A 16,726-nucleotide genomic window follows, 5' to 3' on the forward strand; every position below is an offset into this window, starting at 1 on the left:
ACAGAGAAGATAGCCAGACCCTGAAGACACCCCTTAGCCAGGGGTACCCCCATTTCAAGTCTCTCAGAGCTGAGCTCTTAACATCTATCCCCCTTGCTCTCTTCCTGCTGAATGTCCCGGCAGTGAGGCACCACAAACGCCCTTTGTCACATTTTAAAATTGTCCTACTCGTTTCCCAGCCCCGGCTGCAGCTCCCCCAGGGCCTGGCTGGGGACCGTCCTCTCCCCCCGAGGTAGCTCAGCTCCGTGCTGACGACTCCCTGAGAGCCGCCCAGGGACCCGCGGCTTTTTGCAGACTTCCAGATGGGAAGGTCTGATCCAAGCCCAAGGTCGTGCTCAGAAAAAAGCCCATTCTAGAGAAAAAAAAAGAGAATTGTCATGCAGGCAATGCAACACCCCCTTCCCGGTCACAGGCAGAGCCGGGGATGGTTTTAATTGTTACCGTGGGAGATGTTGCTGTCGGTACAAGCTGGGACTGGCTGTCCTCAGGGATCAGGGCTAAACAAATTGCGCCTGTCAACCAGCAAACGTTGTCCCTCTGCTCCAAAGCACCCTCCAGCAAACTGCAATGTCCGCGTTAACCCGCTCAGAGGCCGCGCCTGGCCCCTGCCGCGGGGGTCGGTGTGGTCCCTCTCGGGTGCAGCTGTGTGGCCCTGAGGGCCAGCAGCCATTTTGTGGCCTGAGGGGCGGCGGGGATGGGGAAGGGGCTGAGCCCTGCTGTCTCCCGCCGGGCACCCTCTCCTACCCGCCATGGCAGCGGCTCGGCTGGAGCGGGGCAAGGAGGTGCCAGGGCAGGACGGGGACGTGAGGAGCTGCCGCTGCGGGCCTGGTGCTCTCAGCCCTGGTTTGGAGGGGTAGCAGCAGGGACATGGCCGCCTTCCCCTGCCAGGCGCGCGGGCTGGGGATCCCGTCCGCCTTCAGAGAGGGGGTGTGGAGAGGCGGTGTTTTGGGGAAATTTCTAATAAATGAGGAGAAACACAACCTGTGATTGTGAAATACAACTCTATCTGCCAGCGTGAGGGAGCCAAGTGAAAGGAGCGGACCTTGGCGGCCATAAGCCTGAGAGCTTGGGTGGGTGCTCGGGGTGGAGGGCTGCAGGGCTGCCTCACGGGGCTGGAGAGCAGACCCTGTTTTTAAATGTTAAAAGAAAATGAGCCTTAAATGTGAGCTGGGGAGGATGCAGACTGGGTGAAAGCCTGTCAACGCCTGGGGGCTAAAGGAGGTGCGATGGGGGGGGGGGGGGGGGGGGGGAAGAGACTTGTGTGGAATTAGGGGGATGGAGCACTGAAACTTGGCTCCGGCAGCTTTAACCACCAGATTGAGGCGGTGGTGGTGATTAATTCTTTCTTTTGATGAGGCTTTTGAGGGGAAGGAGGGATTTTTCGGGGGCTTTTGCAGGCCGGCCGGGTGCCCGCGGCCCGGGCCGGTGGTACCGCCCGCTGCGGAGCCGCCGCCCGCCCCCCCTGAGGCCGCCGCAGCGCCCGGCGCTCCCGGCCCGGCGCCTCCCGCCGCGCTCGGGGGGGGCGGACGGAGCTTGTAGGAAGGGAGAGAAAGCCCTGGGAGCGCTGCCTGCCCGCAGGAGCCGAGCGGGAGCGGGGGAGCTCCCGCAGGCCCGGCGGCGGAGGCGGAGGGAGGCGCCGAGCCCAGCCTGCCCGCAGCGGCGGGGCTCCGGCCGGCGGTGGCACGGTTCCCCCAGGGCTGGTGGGGGATCGTAAGCTCGTTTCGCTGGGCGGTGGAGCTGATGGCTACAGGTGAATTCCTTTTCGCTTCTCATAACGTTCAGTCTGCATGGGATGTATGCGGAGCGGGCGGGGGGGGGGGGCGGAATAGTGGTTTATTCCTCTTTAGCGCAAGAAAAAAGAACGGGGGGAGTGACTTATTTAATAGCTTATTTCAGTAACATACCGTAAAATTACCGAGGTGGTGTGAACGATTTCTTTTTCTTTCTCTCCCCCTGCTCCTCTTTCTTTCCCTTTACCCTCTCCCTTCTTCCTTCCCCGCAGGCCACCTCTGTATAGGGGTGTGTAAACTTGAAGAACTCGGGCTTTTTCAGTTAAAATCTTGCATCGCAGCGCAGCAAACATGCCTGAACAAAGCAATGATTACAGGGTGGTTGTGTTCGGAGCAGCAGGGGTTGGCAAAAGCTCCTTGGTCCTTCGTTTTGTAAGGGGAACTTTCAGGGAAACCTATATCCCTACAATCGAAGATACGTACCGGCAGGTAATCAGCTGCGATAAGAGCATCTGCACCCTTCAGATTACAGACACCACGGGAAGCCATCAGTTCCCTGCTATGCAGAGGCTGTCTATATCCAAAGGGCACGCTTTCATCTTGGTGTACTCGGTCACCAGCAGGCAGTCCATGGAAGATCTTCAGCCCATCTTTGAACAGATTTGTCAGATTAAAGGGGACATCCAGAAAATCCCCATAATGTTGGTGGGTAACAAAAGTGACGAGACCCAGAGGGAGCTGGATGCCAGCGAGGGGCAAGCTCTAGCCAGCAAGTGGAAGTGCTCCTTTATGGAGACATCAGCCAAAATGAACTACAACGTGCAGGAGCTCTTCCAGGAGCTCTTGAATCTGGAGAAGAGGAGAACTGTCAGTCTCCAGGTGGACGGAAAGAAATCCAAGCAGCAGAAAAAGAAAGATAAACTGCAAGGCAAGTGCTCCGTGATGTGATTGACTTTGGCTGGACTCGCACCACTGCATGGTGTAATCGGAGCGCGGACTCCCACAGAAAGTACGTTTCTGCTGGAGGTTTCAGATGAATCCATGCCTTATAGGGCTACTGCTCTTCTCTAAAATCTCCACCGGATTATTTTATCTGTTGGTTTTAAAGAGGATGACTTTCTGCATGTTTATTTTTTTAAAAAAATAAATGTTCAATGTTAGCAATTACATGTGACTAGAAGTTTTTAATGCAAGAAGTTTACGGAAGAGAAAAAATGTCAGTCAGAAACAAGCACCTCTATTCCTGTGAGTACATGATAGTTTTTAAGTATTTCCAGCCTATTAGCTCAAAAGACATCATACTGTCTATAATGTGTATACTTCAAAAATTGTTTTCAGGAATCTGCTGACTGGAGCAGATCTTTAACAAAGCTAGGCATTTGCATTGCAAATGAATATGGATGTGGCTCCAGATGCTTACATTTTTGGCAGACAGACCGGCTTGCCTACCAGAGATGCAGTTTTTCCATGGCAGAAGTTAAGTTTTCCTGTGTGCTTTGCAATTCCTGAGACTTCGGCAGTTCTGTGTGTGATTACAGCTATTCCTGCATACAATCGAGCTGTTTGCTTTTTTCCCCCCCTTTACTCTGACTTTCCCTGTTTGCCAAGGTAGGAGGTTCCACATCCTCTGGCTCCAAATCCAGGGGTGATTCCTGGCATCCTTAAGCAAGAGCTGCCTCCTCCATGAAGGAAATCAGGTTTTTGTAAGTACCAATGGCTATCTTGGCAGCTTGCCTTTCCTTTCCCAACTGTAAGTCTGGTTTTGCATGAAGCTACTTTTGCAATCTTCTCTTGCAAGTTCTCTTAGATATTTCTCCCCCCCCTTATTTCATCCACGTTACCCAGGTTTTAGTTGAGACTTATGACAAGTCGATTCAGGTGATGCTGCTTCAGGAAGAAACATCTACACCTGGAAGCTGCATGTTTAAAGCAAATTCCTCTCTGATGGCAACTTTTAGCAGATACTTCCCACAAATCAAAGGACTGGAGACTTGGGCTTAGTGTATCTCGACTCCTTCCTTCTGCTTTTTTTTTTTTTTTGGCTATTGTTAACAAGAGACAAGCATGATAAGTGATAAGCCTCAGCTGCAGTGCGTGGTTGAGAAAGGTTTCAAGAAAATCGGTGCAAATATTCTCTGTCAGCCTGTGCTGTAGATCTCCTACTTTGTGTATGTATTAGTCCAAGCAGCAGACTGTAAGGACCTCAGGACTGCACCGTAGGTTTGATTTTTACACAACAACAGTCTTGACGCAAGAGACAGGGGAGAGAGGGATTGCTTCTTTTTATAGCACTTTTCTAGTGGAATGATTTTGTTGTTGAAGACGAACAAAATACGGAACAGGAGATGCTGGAAGGTACACACCCTTTCTTAGTTTGAAAGCGTTCTTGTCGATTAATAACTGCTGGTTTTCTACGTAAGATGCTAGAGAAGGGCCTGTTCTCTCAGCCATTGTTTGTTCATGTGTTGCAGACTCATACACGGAGCCCTGAGGTTTGTGTCCATGTTAATATCTCTCATATTTGAACAACTCTTACACTCAGTGCTGACTCGTTATGCTCCGTTGTCTCCCGTGTCTGTCCGTGAGCTGCTTTTCCAGCCTCCTCAGGCTGTTCCCACACAAACACGAGGGGTCGGTGGCTCCGTGTGTGCCAGGGGAGTTTGCCTCAGTTACAGCTGGAGCCCTCACACCATTTGATTGAGCAGAAAATCTTACTCATTATGATTTCAGGAACCCAGGCGAGTTCTGCATGAGCGTTGGGTGCCAACTGAAGTGTCACGCTTACTTGCCAAAATAAAGCGTGGATTTGCCGAGCTGATACAAAGGCTCTGTGCCTGATTTTTCCTCCTGGAGATGATATCCCACAAGCTTCCTGCGCCGGACCTGTGGTGCTGACAGGTGTAGTCCTCTGTGCCCCTGCTGTGTGTCACCTTCGCTGTTGCAGTCAGGGGTGAGTCAAGCTGAAGGGCAGAGGTAGAAGCACCCGTAATGGCTTGGCTCGAAAATAACTCGGGCTTTTTCCTCTCTAACTTTGCGCATGAACTTTGATCTCTCTGTTCTTTCATTTCCAAGCAATTATGCAATGCTTCTCTGTGGGTCGTTTTTAGCATCTGGCAATTATTATTGCAAAGACTTTCGGTTCCATTCCAGCCTTTGAAACCCCTATAAGACATTTTATATTGAATCCTTTTTAAAATGTCATGAGACCTAATAATGTCTCTGCAACTCCCACTGCCTTCGTGGAGATGCCTGTGCAAAGGCAGGGCAGCGTGTATCTGCAATTATTCACAGAGCCAAGATGTTCTGTAATGTGTCATTAGCGCTGCGGTGTTTTCCCTGCGTGTGGTAGGGATGGAGCTCACGGGGGACAACTCATGGGGACAAAACGGGCTCAATCCCTCCTGCACCTGGGAGAATCTCTGGCAGATCCCCCACACCGCCTCGGCGGCTGCGAGAAGAGGTCCCACAGGACTGCGTGGGCCGTGGAGGGGCTTGGGGGGAGATGCTGGGGTGCCTCGGGGGAGGCAGGAAGGTGGTGGTGGGGGCATTGGGCCCCCCAAGTCCCAGCCTAGGAGCCTGGAGCAGGCTGGGAACAAGCAACACCTGGTGCAGCTACCTTTCATGCTGTGTAAATAATCTACGTTTTGGGTGTGCTAGATCAATTGTATGTAAATTAAAACTGTATTAATAAATAAATTATATAATTGTATTTGTTTCCATACAAACCGAACTAGTCTGATTTATCTGTGTGTGTGTGTGTGTGTGTAATCTATTATTCTTACAAGAAGGGAAATTTATTTTCATTGAACCGATGCCTGTCAAGATGTTGGCTATTAAAAGTTCCATACAAATCTAAATTACAGGGCAATATCTTGACAATCTTCCAGGGAGCTATGTAGAGAATGACTATAGTTAGTAACAGAGTGAAAAATACCATCTCGCTTGGGGACGCCTGTTAACCGTTACAAAACAGCGTCCACGTTCCATTTGTAAATGGATTTTACTCCCTAAACCTTGTATTCGGGTCTGCTTCCTCGGCACGCGGCGCTGGTGGGTTCCTGTGTGCCGGGAGAGATGGTGGCATCGTTCCTCTTGCTCTCTTACAGCCAGTAGCCTTGGGCCAACGTCGTTACTCTGGAGCAGTGGCATAGCTGTAGAATTACAGGCCTCAGACTAACTGGAGAACAGCTGAAGATCCGTTGTTTTTAGGGACCAATGGGTAAGTTTTTGCTAAAACTGTACTTGAAGTACTATGTGCCTCTTGCAGATAGCCTCTGAGGAGTTTATTGCACACATGCTTAAGTTTTCTTTCTCGTGAAGCAGCATTTTGCTGAATTAAAGGAATAATGATTTTTCTTCAAGGATTAAAGTGTTTTGTAGCATAAGGAGTATATGTTAGAAATGCTTTAGCCTTTTTTGAATAAGTGCAGCTTTAAAAAGTGAACAGATCTGTTTTTTTAAAAGAAAAAAGCAGAAGGTATGCTGATGAAAGACAGTGACAACATGTTTTTTTATGGAGCTATTCATGCATCCTGTAAACTTTTCAGCTTGGAGACATGCCTTGACACACTGTTCCTATCTGGCGAGCAGAATGGTAACTCAATGTTTCCCAAGTTGGTTGTTTTTCTCTCCTTTTTTTTTTTTTTTTTTTTTTTTTCCCCTTCCCTCTCCTAAGTCAATCCCAGAACTTGCCGTTTTTCTGAAATGTTCTTCGCAAGTTCAGATGTGGTGAGACAAGCTCATGGGAGACACTGATACAACTTGTTGACTCGCTGTTGATGCCTCCGTAACGTCTTTCCAGGATCACGAGGTGAACGCAGGTGACTGTAAAAATCCTCCGTGCAATGTCCTGAAGGAATCGTGAGCCCTGTCGGTAGCCTGGGTGGCTGGGTGAAGGCTGAGACATTTCAAGCAAAGTCACTGCATTTACTCGCTACCCTCTCTCTCAGGACTTAACGAGGACTGGCAATTCCTAGCTCTGACCAGCTAGGTATGTATTTCCAACACTAATTTAACCCCCTCTTTCAGTTTCTCCAGCAAGCAGCTGCTTTAATTTGGAAGCAACGTGGACCGGGTGGAGCATTAACCCCGGTTTTCCTTAGATCTCTCTTCCAGGATCCCAAACGTGCTTTAAAGCTTGGCTCAAATCTTGCTCTTAAAAATCAGTGCCGTGCTTTCTGCTGCTGTAGAGCTCTCAAATAATTTTCAGAAACAGCACTGCAGTGCATTTCTGAGAACTTGTTAAGCAATATTCAGGCCAAAAGGTGTCAAATCGGGAGTGTTTTAATGGACAAAGACAATAGCACTGCAGGCCTTCTGCTGCTTTGCTGGAAGAAAAATATTACAGGACCTTTCATTTTAAAGCCGTTCCAAGGTTTCCTCTGCAACCCAGAAATTCAAACATTTGTCAATTAGTAATAATTTCCATGCAACACTTGTCGACTGGCTTGAGGCAGCTTCCTTCCTGAGTCTGGCCAACAAAATTAGTGTTAAGAGAAAATACCAGGGAGGAGAATCACGAACAGCTCTCCTGCAACTCACAAGAGAAAAATGTGAGCAGTAGCTGGAGTGTCCACCCACACATGTATTTTAAAAACAAGCAGACAGAATATTGCCATATTCTAATTCCTCTTCCCAGAGCGAAGTAGGCACATGATTAATGTAACAAACAGCTCTGAATAATAAGCAATATTGCTTTATATGCGTGGTCCGTAGCTGCAAGGTACTCGGCGCACTCTAGAAGAGTAAAAGCGCTTCTTAATCATCATCTGCCATCTTCTACAGTTTCTGGGGCGTAAATTAAGTACGTCAAAAGCATCTAAGAGCTAGTGAAAACGCTAAAGACCGCTTAAAGCTGGTTGCGGCAGAGCAGCCTCCAAGTTAATGGATATTGCCGCATGCTAGGCTAGCCCTGCTACCCTTAATTGTTTCCTTTTCCCCCCCTTTTGAACATATATTTAATAATGCAAAAGTCTGAAAATTAGAGGGGAAATGAACGAGGCAAAGAGATTGTGTTTTCCTGGCTTAGCGCAGAACCAGTCTTCCAACCCAACCCTCCCTAACTGCCCCTGCAACCCCCCCGCTGCCCCCCAGCCCTTAGCTGGGTGGAAAAGGGGGGTGTGGGGGGACCCACACCCACCGTGGCCCCTCGCTTCTTGGCAGCCTGTGCAGAGAACTTGGCGTGAGGAGGCGGCCGGCGCAGCCCATCTGCTGGAAGGCGGCTGCTCCGGGAGCCCTCCCGTGAGCTCTGCCGCCAGGGATCGATAAACGGTACGAGGTGACGGGGCCCTTCCCTCTCCAGCGGGTAGCTGAGAGCCGTAGCCTGGCGTGTGACAGCATCCTTAGTGCTCCTGGGGACAGGCAAGGCCCACGCGTCCTGAGTTGTGCCCACAGAGGCTCAGCTGCGGGAGAAACCTGGATTTTTCTCAGGCTATTCAGGGTCAATTCTGTATCTGTGTTTATTTAGCTCAGGTAAATGCCGTGATCTCTATCTGTTGGAGAGTGACTCCTTCTGTTTATCTCCAGCAAAAATTAAGCACTTGGGCAAGTGCTGGCAAAGAATCAGAAGCTGAAACCAACCAAAACTCATTTCTCCTTGTGCGCAGCTTTTCCCCAGAAGTGCTGAAGTGGCTTAGGTGCTCAGTCCCTTTGGCTCTAGGGGCTCTGGGGGAGTTCGGCGCTGCGCAGCCCGCAGGGTTTGCCAGTGTAGCCCTCGCACCGTCCTTAATGCTCAGGATTAATCCAGCCTGCGCTTCTAGGCTGTTCCTCTGCGCCAAACGGCCAGGCAGGTCTGCAGCTTTTGTCTGAGCTACTTGAGACGGCAGATGTGGATCTAGGCAAATCAGTGAGTGAAAACTTGATCCTCCACGAGCAGCTGTAGGCAGAGGTAACCTCGTTGCTGGTGTGAGTAAATACAATGGTGACTCCAGAGCAAAGTACGTGTGTGTTCCCAGCTGGAAACTGTCTCCTCCTAGAAGGCATCGGATCTATTTTTAATGACCGCAATTTAAAACATTTTACTGATAACGATATATTATTAACACATTCGTGACAAGACCCCTGCGTGTCACCAGCTGAGCCTGCGATGTCTCCCCCAGCGAGCGGGAGGTGGTTTTCCTACACCCCTGAACACTGCCCCAGTGCTAAAACATCGGGGCAGCACAGCAGTAAAAGCCTTGAGTCCGGAACGCCGGCAAGAGTCTTATCGTTTCACCTCTGCTTTTCGGCAAGGGCACTTCTGCGGTGACAGCTGTTTGTACCCGGAGGTGAGGCTAAAATAAACCACGTCAACATCATAACAATATCCACGGCTGAGCAACCCGAGTGTGCAGCCGTGCTCCGGGTTGCCCAGGAGAGGCATGGCTCTTGCGTTTGCAGTTTGTCAGTCAGAAATAGGCAGAATCCTGCAAACATCAACACCGAGTGCTCAGCAGAGCCTTTGGGTGAGCTTTGCCCAGCCCGTGTCTGCCGGGGCTGAGCCTGCAGCAGTGCAGGAGTGGGCTGCCCACAAGTACCTCCTGCAGCCCCTCTGACACGAGAGAGGGGCGTAGGACGCGGTCGGTGTGACGCAGCACCATGGCGTGATTGCATCCTCCACACCAAGAGGCAGGGCTGCCAGTAGAAACCACAATCTTTTTCTCCCAGTGGAGAACAATAAAAGCGACCCCTTTTTACCCAGAATGACAGCACGGGCAAGGATATAACATGTATCTTGATGACGACTCCCCTTTTAAAAATGAATCCTGGTTTTCCACCCAGGTAACAGAGGAGATCAGTCAGATCTGACAGATTTTTTTCTGAGTAATTCTGTTTTTTTCAAGGATCAGTATCTGAGAAGCTCATGCACGGACGCTGCGCCATGCCCGTGTGTAAATACAAGTTTCTTGTTGCCCACAGAGAAGGGATGGATGGATGAACGCGTCGTCGTTTGCCGCCGGCAGCCAGGCTGTTCCCGCAGCACGAGGATCGGCGGCCCCACTCCCCAAACAGAGAAGGCTAGAGGATTCTGCGGTTGGGCAGGATGATCTTCAAGGTCTTTTCCAACCTAGATGATTCTGGGATTCTGTGCTGGGCTGTTTCCTTCCCTCCCACCCCCCCGCGAGGCCCCACTCCCGCCCTGCCGCAGGGCGAGCGGCTGACCGGGGTGGGAAGTGATCAGAGCACCGCACCGAAGTCTCCAGCACAGGGACCAGCGGGGAGCTTTCTTTTTATATCTCAGTGATGCATTTATGCTTTTCAGACTAAAAATATCTAAGGATGGAGATATGAAGACTCTTCTCTCCCACGTTGTTGTTTCTCCTTTGTTTTTACATGGTTTTCTCCAACCCCTGCATCCCATTATCTGCCTCAGTCTGCTCGTGGGCTCCCGGCGAGTGAGGGATGAGCAGCTCCCACCCAGGCAGCGAAAATCCCTCCTCAGAGGGATTTGGGATGGAGCAGACCCTATCCAAAAGATAAAACCTACCTCTGCAAAATGCTCAGCCCTATGCAGGGCCATATGGGCCGGCTGAAATGAATATGGAGGCGAGGGAGTAACGGAATATGCTCCCTCTGACTCCGAGGAACAGCGCACCGGAGCTGCAAGATGTAGGTCTGTGCCTGTGCAGTCCTGACACGACATTTCTACAAAGTAAAGCCCACAAAAGGGGAAGAGAATGGATAAAAAAGGGGATGTTTGTGCTCAAATTGTTTCAGCTATTTCTGCTGTCAGATGCTTTACCAGCTGGCCAAGCTGGAATGGGGAGATTGGCTGATTTCTTGATTATCTGGAAAGATTAGCCAGAACGTGGTTCAAAAATGGAAAATATTTCTGTTGACTGTAAGAAATTACTCTTTCCCACAGGCGTAATTCCAGGCACTGATTTGTTAGGTTCTTCTTTAGGCAAAAAATTAGTCTTTACATGCAAGACAGAGGATGCTGAAGTGTGGCTGGTGTTTGTCCATGATGTGAGTCATGCGTAACAGAAGGATATTGGGTGTTTGATATTTTTTTTATTACATTCGACGTTGCGGTGTAATCGGTTGGAGGATTTCAGTTATCTGGAGCATGGGAAGGTCACAGCCCTACCAGGGAGTTTCGGGCCGGTGCATGTTTTCAGTCTGTGGTATGGTGCCAGTTGCACGCATGGTGTCAAACGTTGTGGTTTTCTCACAGGACGGGGTAATTTATCACACACACTCCCTTTGGACAGGGAAGGCCGGGTCCGCCAGCCCAGGGATGGGGATTTTAATGAGACACTCCATCATTTGTGAAAGAAACACATGATAAATGCTAAGGGAAAATAAGCACAGGGAAGGTTCAGACCGTATTGCTAAGGGCTGGCTACTCGGGACACGGGTGGGCAAGCAGAGGTAGCAGAGCCAGGGGAGCCTGGGCTCTGGCTGCTTCTCCAGCAGCGCTGTAGCTGGCTGGGGCGTCCTGCCCCTTTATCCACTTTGTGCTGCCAGAAGGGTCTGGGGGACCTTTCTGACCCTCCTCCCCAAGCATCGCAGGTGCTGGTGCCCCCTCCCTGGACACCTCCCCGCAGGCTGAACCCCCTGCCCTTTTCTGTGCTGGAACTGGCTGGGAGAGATGAACAGCAATATTTTGCTCTTGGTCTTTCTCCTTTAGCAGAGTCTATTCAACAAAACAGCCAAGATATTGATTTTTTGGGGGGGTTTTTTTGGCTCATTAATTCAGGCTTTGCTCTGGGAATGCAGGAGAGCAAGCGCAGTGCTGGGTGGCTGGGACGGAGCTGGCACGGGGGCCACCGCGGGAGGGAGCGGCGGCTGTTGATGGGGCAGGGGCAGCGATGGAGAAGCGGGGCCCACGGTCCCAGCCGGGGGCTCTGAGCCCTGCCCGGAGGAGCGAGGAGGGATGGCTGCCCTGGCAATGAACTGCACTGTCTGCCCTACCTCCGGTCCTCCTTCCCCACGCGTCTGCACAGAATCTGATTACTCTTCTGCTCTAGAGAAAAACCGTTCTCGGCTGCTGGCCGTGCACATCTGCCTCGTTTATTTAGAAACTACCTGTCTGTAACTATTACTCTGGACTCTGCGCCCAGTGAGCTAAACCCAGAGGAGAGCTGGGACCACCGCCCTCCCAAAACACACGACAGCCACCTCCGCCCCGTGCCAGCACCCAACCAGTGCTCTCGCCTGCTCTCAGCTATTTTCAGGACTATTTTTCTGTGCATTTCTAGTTAAACACAAGCTCAGCAGAGCCACCAAGTCAAAATTCACATTCTGCACAGATCCTGGGGAAAAAAACACTGGGTTTTTTTGTGGGAGTTGTGGCACAGTTTTGAGGATTTCCTAGGGAGGGGCAAAAGCTAAGAACGGCTTTTCTGCTCTGTCTGCTCTAGCCTGGCTCCTACCAGCTCCATCCTCCCTGCCAGGAGAAGGGCTACAGTTGGGCCTGGGGGCTTGGCTAGCTTGGGCCCCCGTTTGACTTCTTTGGGCATCTTGCAAAAGAATTGGGTAATTGACGCAGGGTACCGGTGTTTGATTTTTGCTGGCTGCTGCTAGCATGTCCAGCACCTTACTTTGAGGTGCAGGTTCAGGAAAGCATCTTTGCTTGTGGTAGTGCTGGAGCGAGGCACCTGGCTGACATTTCTTCTGGCAAAATAAGTTTCCGTTACAGAAGGATGAATGCTTAGAGTCAAAATGCATCATAAGAAGTGTCAGTTTTAGAACAAACGCCCACTATATACAACTGCGGACACGGGCACTGGGTGAGTGCTCGGCAGCCCAGCACCACGCTTGCGCCAGGGGGGCTCAGACTTGGAGAGAAACGGCTTCTTTGTCCTCAGAGAGGGCAGCCCTGCTGCTGGCAGCCTGCAGCATAGGGTTGGCTTTTGGTCAAACGGATGGAAAAAAAAATCACTTTGTTTCTCTATGTGCATCCCTCCCCCTGGGATGACGCTCTTGACCTTCGGGCAGCACTCATCCCGCGCTGCGAGCGTGAGGCTAATGCTGATTCTCCACAAGGCTGTCGGTGGGGCTGCACGGTCCCCCCCTGCCGTGACTGCAGCCGTGCTTGCGGCGTCTCTGAGCACCTCAGAAGTTATTAGCCTCTTGCAAACACGCGCTGCTTTTCATTTCAAGGTCTGCTGCCTCTGCGTTGCATTAGGTGCTGTGTCTCATTCCTGGGCAGGGAAGAGGTGATATGTTCACCTCCAGAGCTGGATTATTCGAGCTCCTTGCTCCCTGCAATGCTCCTGCCAACAGCAGCTCCACTAATTGCCTTTAAGGAGAGATTTATGCAACTGCTGCTGTTCCTCCTGTCGAGCCGGTCGTGCACCGTATGTTGCACATACAATCATTTTTCAGCGTCCGTGCCCCGAGGCACCGGGAGCATCCTCTGGTCGCTGCTGCTCAGCAGCATCCCTCAGCACCAGGCTCCAGCAGGCAAGTGCCTGCTCTTGGCTGGGCACTCAGAGCCTCCCCCGGGCAGGAGGAACCATTTTGGGGGGCAAAAAGGTGCGTGTCCTTTCTAGGATGGCCACGTGAGAGAGACAGGCGGTCCCCAGGAGTGGGCTTTGCTGAGTGCTGGCATTTGGGAGCCCCTCTCCTTGGGCACTGGTGATGCCTGGTGGGCGATGCATTGGAGCTGCAGCATTTTCTCCACTATTCCATATCTTAGACTGACTCTGAGGGAACTGGGGGGGTTCAGTCTGGAGAAGAGGAGGCTGAGGGGAGACCTCCTGGCCCTCTGCAACTCCCTGCCAGGAGGGGGCAGAGAGGGGGGATGAGTCTCTGGAGCCAAGGCCCCAGCGCCAGGCCCCGAGGGAATGGCCTCAAGCTGCCCAGGGCAGGGTCAGGCTGGCTCTGAGGAAGGATTTCTGTGCAGAAGGGGCTGTTGGGCGTTGGAATGGGCTGCCCAGGGCAGGGGGGAGTCCCCGGGATCCCTGGAGGGGTTGAAGAGTCGGGCTGAGCCAGCGCTGAGGGATCTGGGGGAGTTGGGAACGGTCAGGGGGAGGGTCATGGTTGGGCTGGAGGAGCTGCAAGGGCTTTTCCAACCCTGATGGTTCTGGGATTCTGGGATTCTGTGATCCCTGGAGCAGGCTGCAGGGCATCTGAGGCAGAAAGGAGCAGCAGCGTCAAACAGGCGGAAGAAGTCTGGCTTTGCTTCAGCATGGCCAAAGTGCACGCTGAGACCAGATCTTCTGTCCTCCAGGTTTATGTTATTGCAGTATGTCCTTTGGCTGAACTCTAAACCTTGTTATGCGGGAAATAATGAGAGTTCAGCAAAGATAAACGATCATGGTGGACAGGATTACACCCTGGGTACCACACCGAATCCCACAGGCGTGGGCTGCTGCTAATACCTCACATTCAAAACAATGTTCACGCACTTTGCTGTGGGTTAGGGGGAGCAAAGTAAAAGAATCAAATAACAAAAAAGTTATTTGCAATAGCCTAGGTTGAAATACAGGTGTAAGATGTGTGAAAAGCAAGAACAAAGAGTTGCTTTGTGTCACCTTCCCTGTGTGTGTCTGTGGTCAGAAGGGCAAGGTTGAGGCAGGATGATGGGCTCGGGGGTGCTGCGCCGCTGGCCTGGCTGCAGGGAAGGTTTTCACCGTTTTCTTTGAAGCAGTTGTGGCCGCTGCTCTGTGTCCTGTCCTTGGGAAAGTCATTTCATCTCCCCGCTTCTCCCCTGGTCCTTCCGGACGGACAAAAGGTGGGAAGCAGTTAAACCCTTGAAGCAAAGACTCTTTAATAGTGTGGGCACTCTGATCTAGGCTTAATACACTCTTCTGATACGTGCTAATAATAATAAACATATATATATATATTTGTGTTTGGAGGAGAAAGGAAAAACTGTGCTTGTATCACCACAGATCTGAAGAAGTCAGTCCTGACTTCAGACAACGGTGAGACAGCCTTTGTTTTTACGTCTGGGACAGAAAAAAAGGAAGGGAAGTCAAGAGATCTCCTCTTGCTGAGTCTTTATCCAGCCCCTGCTGAAAAGGAAAATAAAAGTTTAATGGAGAAAACACAAAGTTCAAACTCGCTTTAAGTTTTATGGTCCCATTGATCCGAGTCGGAGGGGCAAGGCTGGTCCCGCGCGCGGTCACCTGGTGCAACTCGCGCTTTCTCTGGAAGCAGTTAAGAGTGCCGGGTGCCGCGGAGGTGCTGCGAACGGTCATGATGCCACTGTAAAAACTGCCTTTAACCTTCCCCCTGTCCCATAATGTTTCAGTGGCAGCATTTATTTTTCAGGGAATTGGGGCTATAAAGCAGAAGGAGCCTTTGTGGGACGAACCAGGGAGACGGGAGCCCACGCCGTGGTGCAGGGTGTGCTGGAGGGGGGAGCCCCAGCATGGACGGTACCCACCGTGCCCAGTGCATGCCCCAGTGTGCCCAGTCCATGCCCCAATGCACCCAACATGCCCCGTCAATGCTCCACGCCACCCAGTGTGTCCTCCCAGTGTGACCAGTGCCTTCTCCAGTGCACCGTGTGCCCACTGCACACCCAGTGTGCCCTCCCAGTGGGACTAGCACATTCTCCGGGGCACCCAGTGTGCCCAGTGCATGCCCCAGTGCACCCAGCATGTGCTCCTGTGCACACAAGATCCCTCCCATGCCAGTACAGCGCCCAGCAGGGCCCCCACTTGCCCATGGCCTCCCTCAGGGCTGCATGCAAACCCTGCAGGGCAAACTGGCCGGGGTGAGCTGGGAGCCCCTGACAGAATCTGCTGCTCGGGTTGGGGGCTGCTCGCCCAGGAAGGCTGCACTGCGAGGCAACAGGTAGTTAATTAACTCTGGTTAATTAAGCTCACGCTTAGAACTGAATTAGTGGATAGCTGCTTCTTCAGCCCACGAGAGGGCATTGCTTCCCGGGGCCTGGCTGGCTGGTGGCGAAGCTTGGGGAAAAGTGGCTTGCTCTTTTTGAAATTAGGCATTGTACAAGGAATTTGTTCTCTTTTAACAGTTTTCCTAAGGGTTTGGGGTTTGTTGGGGGTTTTTGCGCGGGACGTAGCTCATGACAATGTCCTTCTGTGCCTCCAACGCTTTACAGCCCCGAAGCCGTAACAGGAGACACACAATAAAAAGGAGCCAAGCAGGATGGCGATACCGTCTCCTCTCATAAACCCTGGCTGCAGAGACGGGCTGGCGTCGTCCGTGGAGACCTGCCTGTGCCAAGGGGAGCAACAACCGGGCTGCCTCGGCGTCGGACAAAACACGGCCCTGGCAAAGAGTGGGCAGGGATTTTCCCGATGCTCTCGGACCCGCTGCGGGGCCGAGGTGCAGCTCGGGGTGCGGCGCGGGGACGCGCTCGGCGTGCAGCTGGCTGAGCACAGCGGCCTCCCTGTCCCTCCCCACCACGGGACGGGTGTTATCTCCCGCCCAGCTGCCTCCCTGTCCTCCCTTTTTCCCGGTCTCGGTGCCCGGTCCCTTGCAGGGAAGGTGAGTGGGTGAGAGCCATCGGCAGCAGCTGGGTGCTGGGTGCAAGAGGGGGAGGTGGGGGTCCAAACCCAGCATCGCTGCCCATAGCCAAGGAGCTTCAGGAGAAACAGAATCACACAGAACCATTCGGGTTGGAAAAGCCCCTCGGGATCATCGAGTCCAACCCTCAGCCCGACTCTACGAAGTTCTCCCCTACCCCACATCCCCCACAGCTCATCCCAACGGCCCTGAAACCCCCCCAGGGATGGGGACTCCCCCCTCCCTGGGCAGCCTGTTCCACTCTCGGACCACTCTCGCTGGGAAACATTTAATCCTAATGTCCAGTCTGAACATTAGGAACATCGACCTCCGAACGTTCACCTGTCCTCCTGGGGTTTAACAGCCGTGAGTCCGGGCCAAGACTAAACTTAATCTGGTCTAACGAGCGCTCCTGCCAGCTCCCAGGCAGCAACCTGTATTTAAGCGTTAATCAACACCCTCCTCTGCCTCTGAAGACAAATGTATTCCCGAGCAATTCGCAGCATCAAAGCCCCGCAAGCAGAGGCACGTCGGGCCCGTTTGGGCAGCAGACAAGTCTTTGCAGAGGCCAGGCCTGATCCTCCTCG

General features: G+C 52.2%; 1 protein-coding gene across 1 annotated transcript; it reads left to right on the forward strand.

The window, feature by feature from the left end:
* The first annotated feature begins 1,494 nt into the window (after window positions 1-1,494).
* On the forward strand, window positions 1,495-2,897 carry DIRAS3 (DIRAS family GTPase 3). Its single transcript, XM_074908056.1, has 2 exons — window positions 1,495-1,750; window positions 2,003-2,897. The coding sequence occupies exon 2, from the start codon at window positions 2,082-2,084 to the stop codon at window positions 2,676-2,678; it is 597 nt and encodes a 198-aa protein (XP_074764157.1). The 5' UTR covers window positions 1,495-1,750; window positions 2,003-2,081; the 3' UTR covers window positions 2,679-2,897.
* The last annotated feature ends 13,829 nt before the right edge of the window (window positions 2,898-16,726 follow it).

The sequence above is a fragment of the Athene noctua genome, chromosome 5 (assembly GCF_965140245.1).
Source record: "Athene noctua chromosome 5, bAthNoc1.hap1.1, whole genome shotgun sequence".
NCBI lineage: Eukaryota > Metazoa > Chordata > Aves > Strigiformes > Strigidae > Athene > Athene noctua.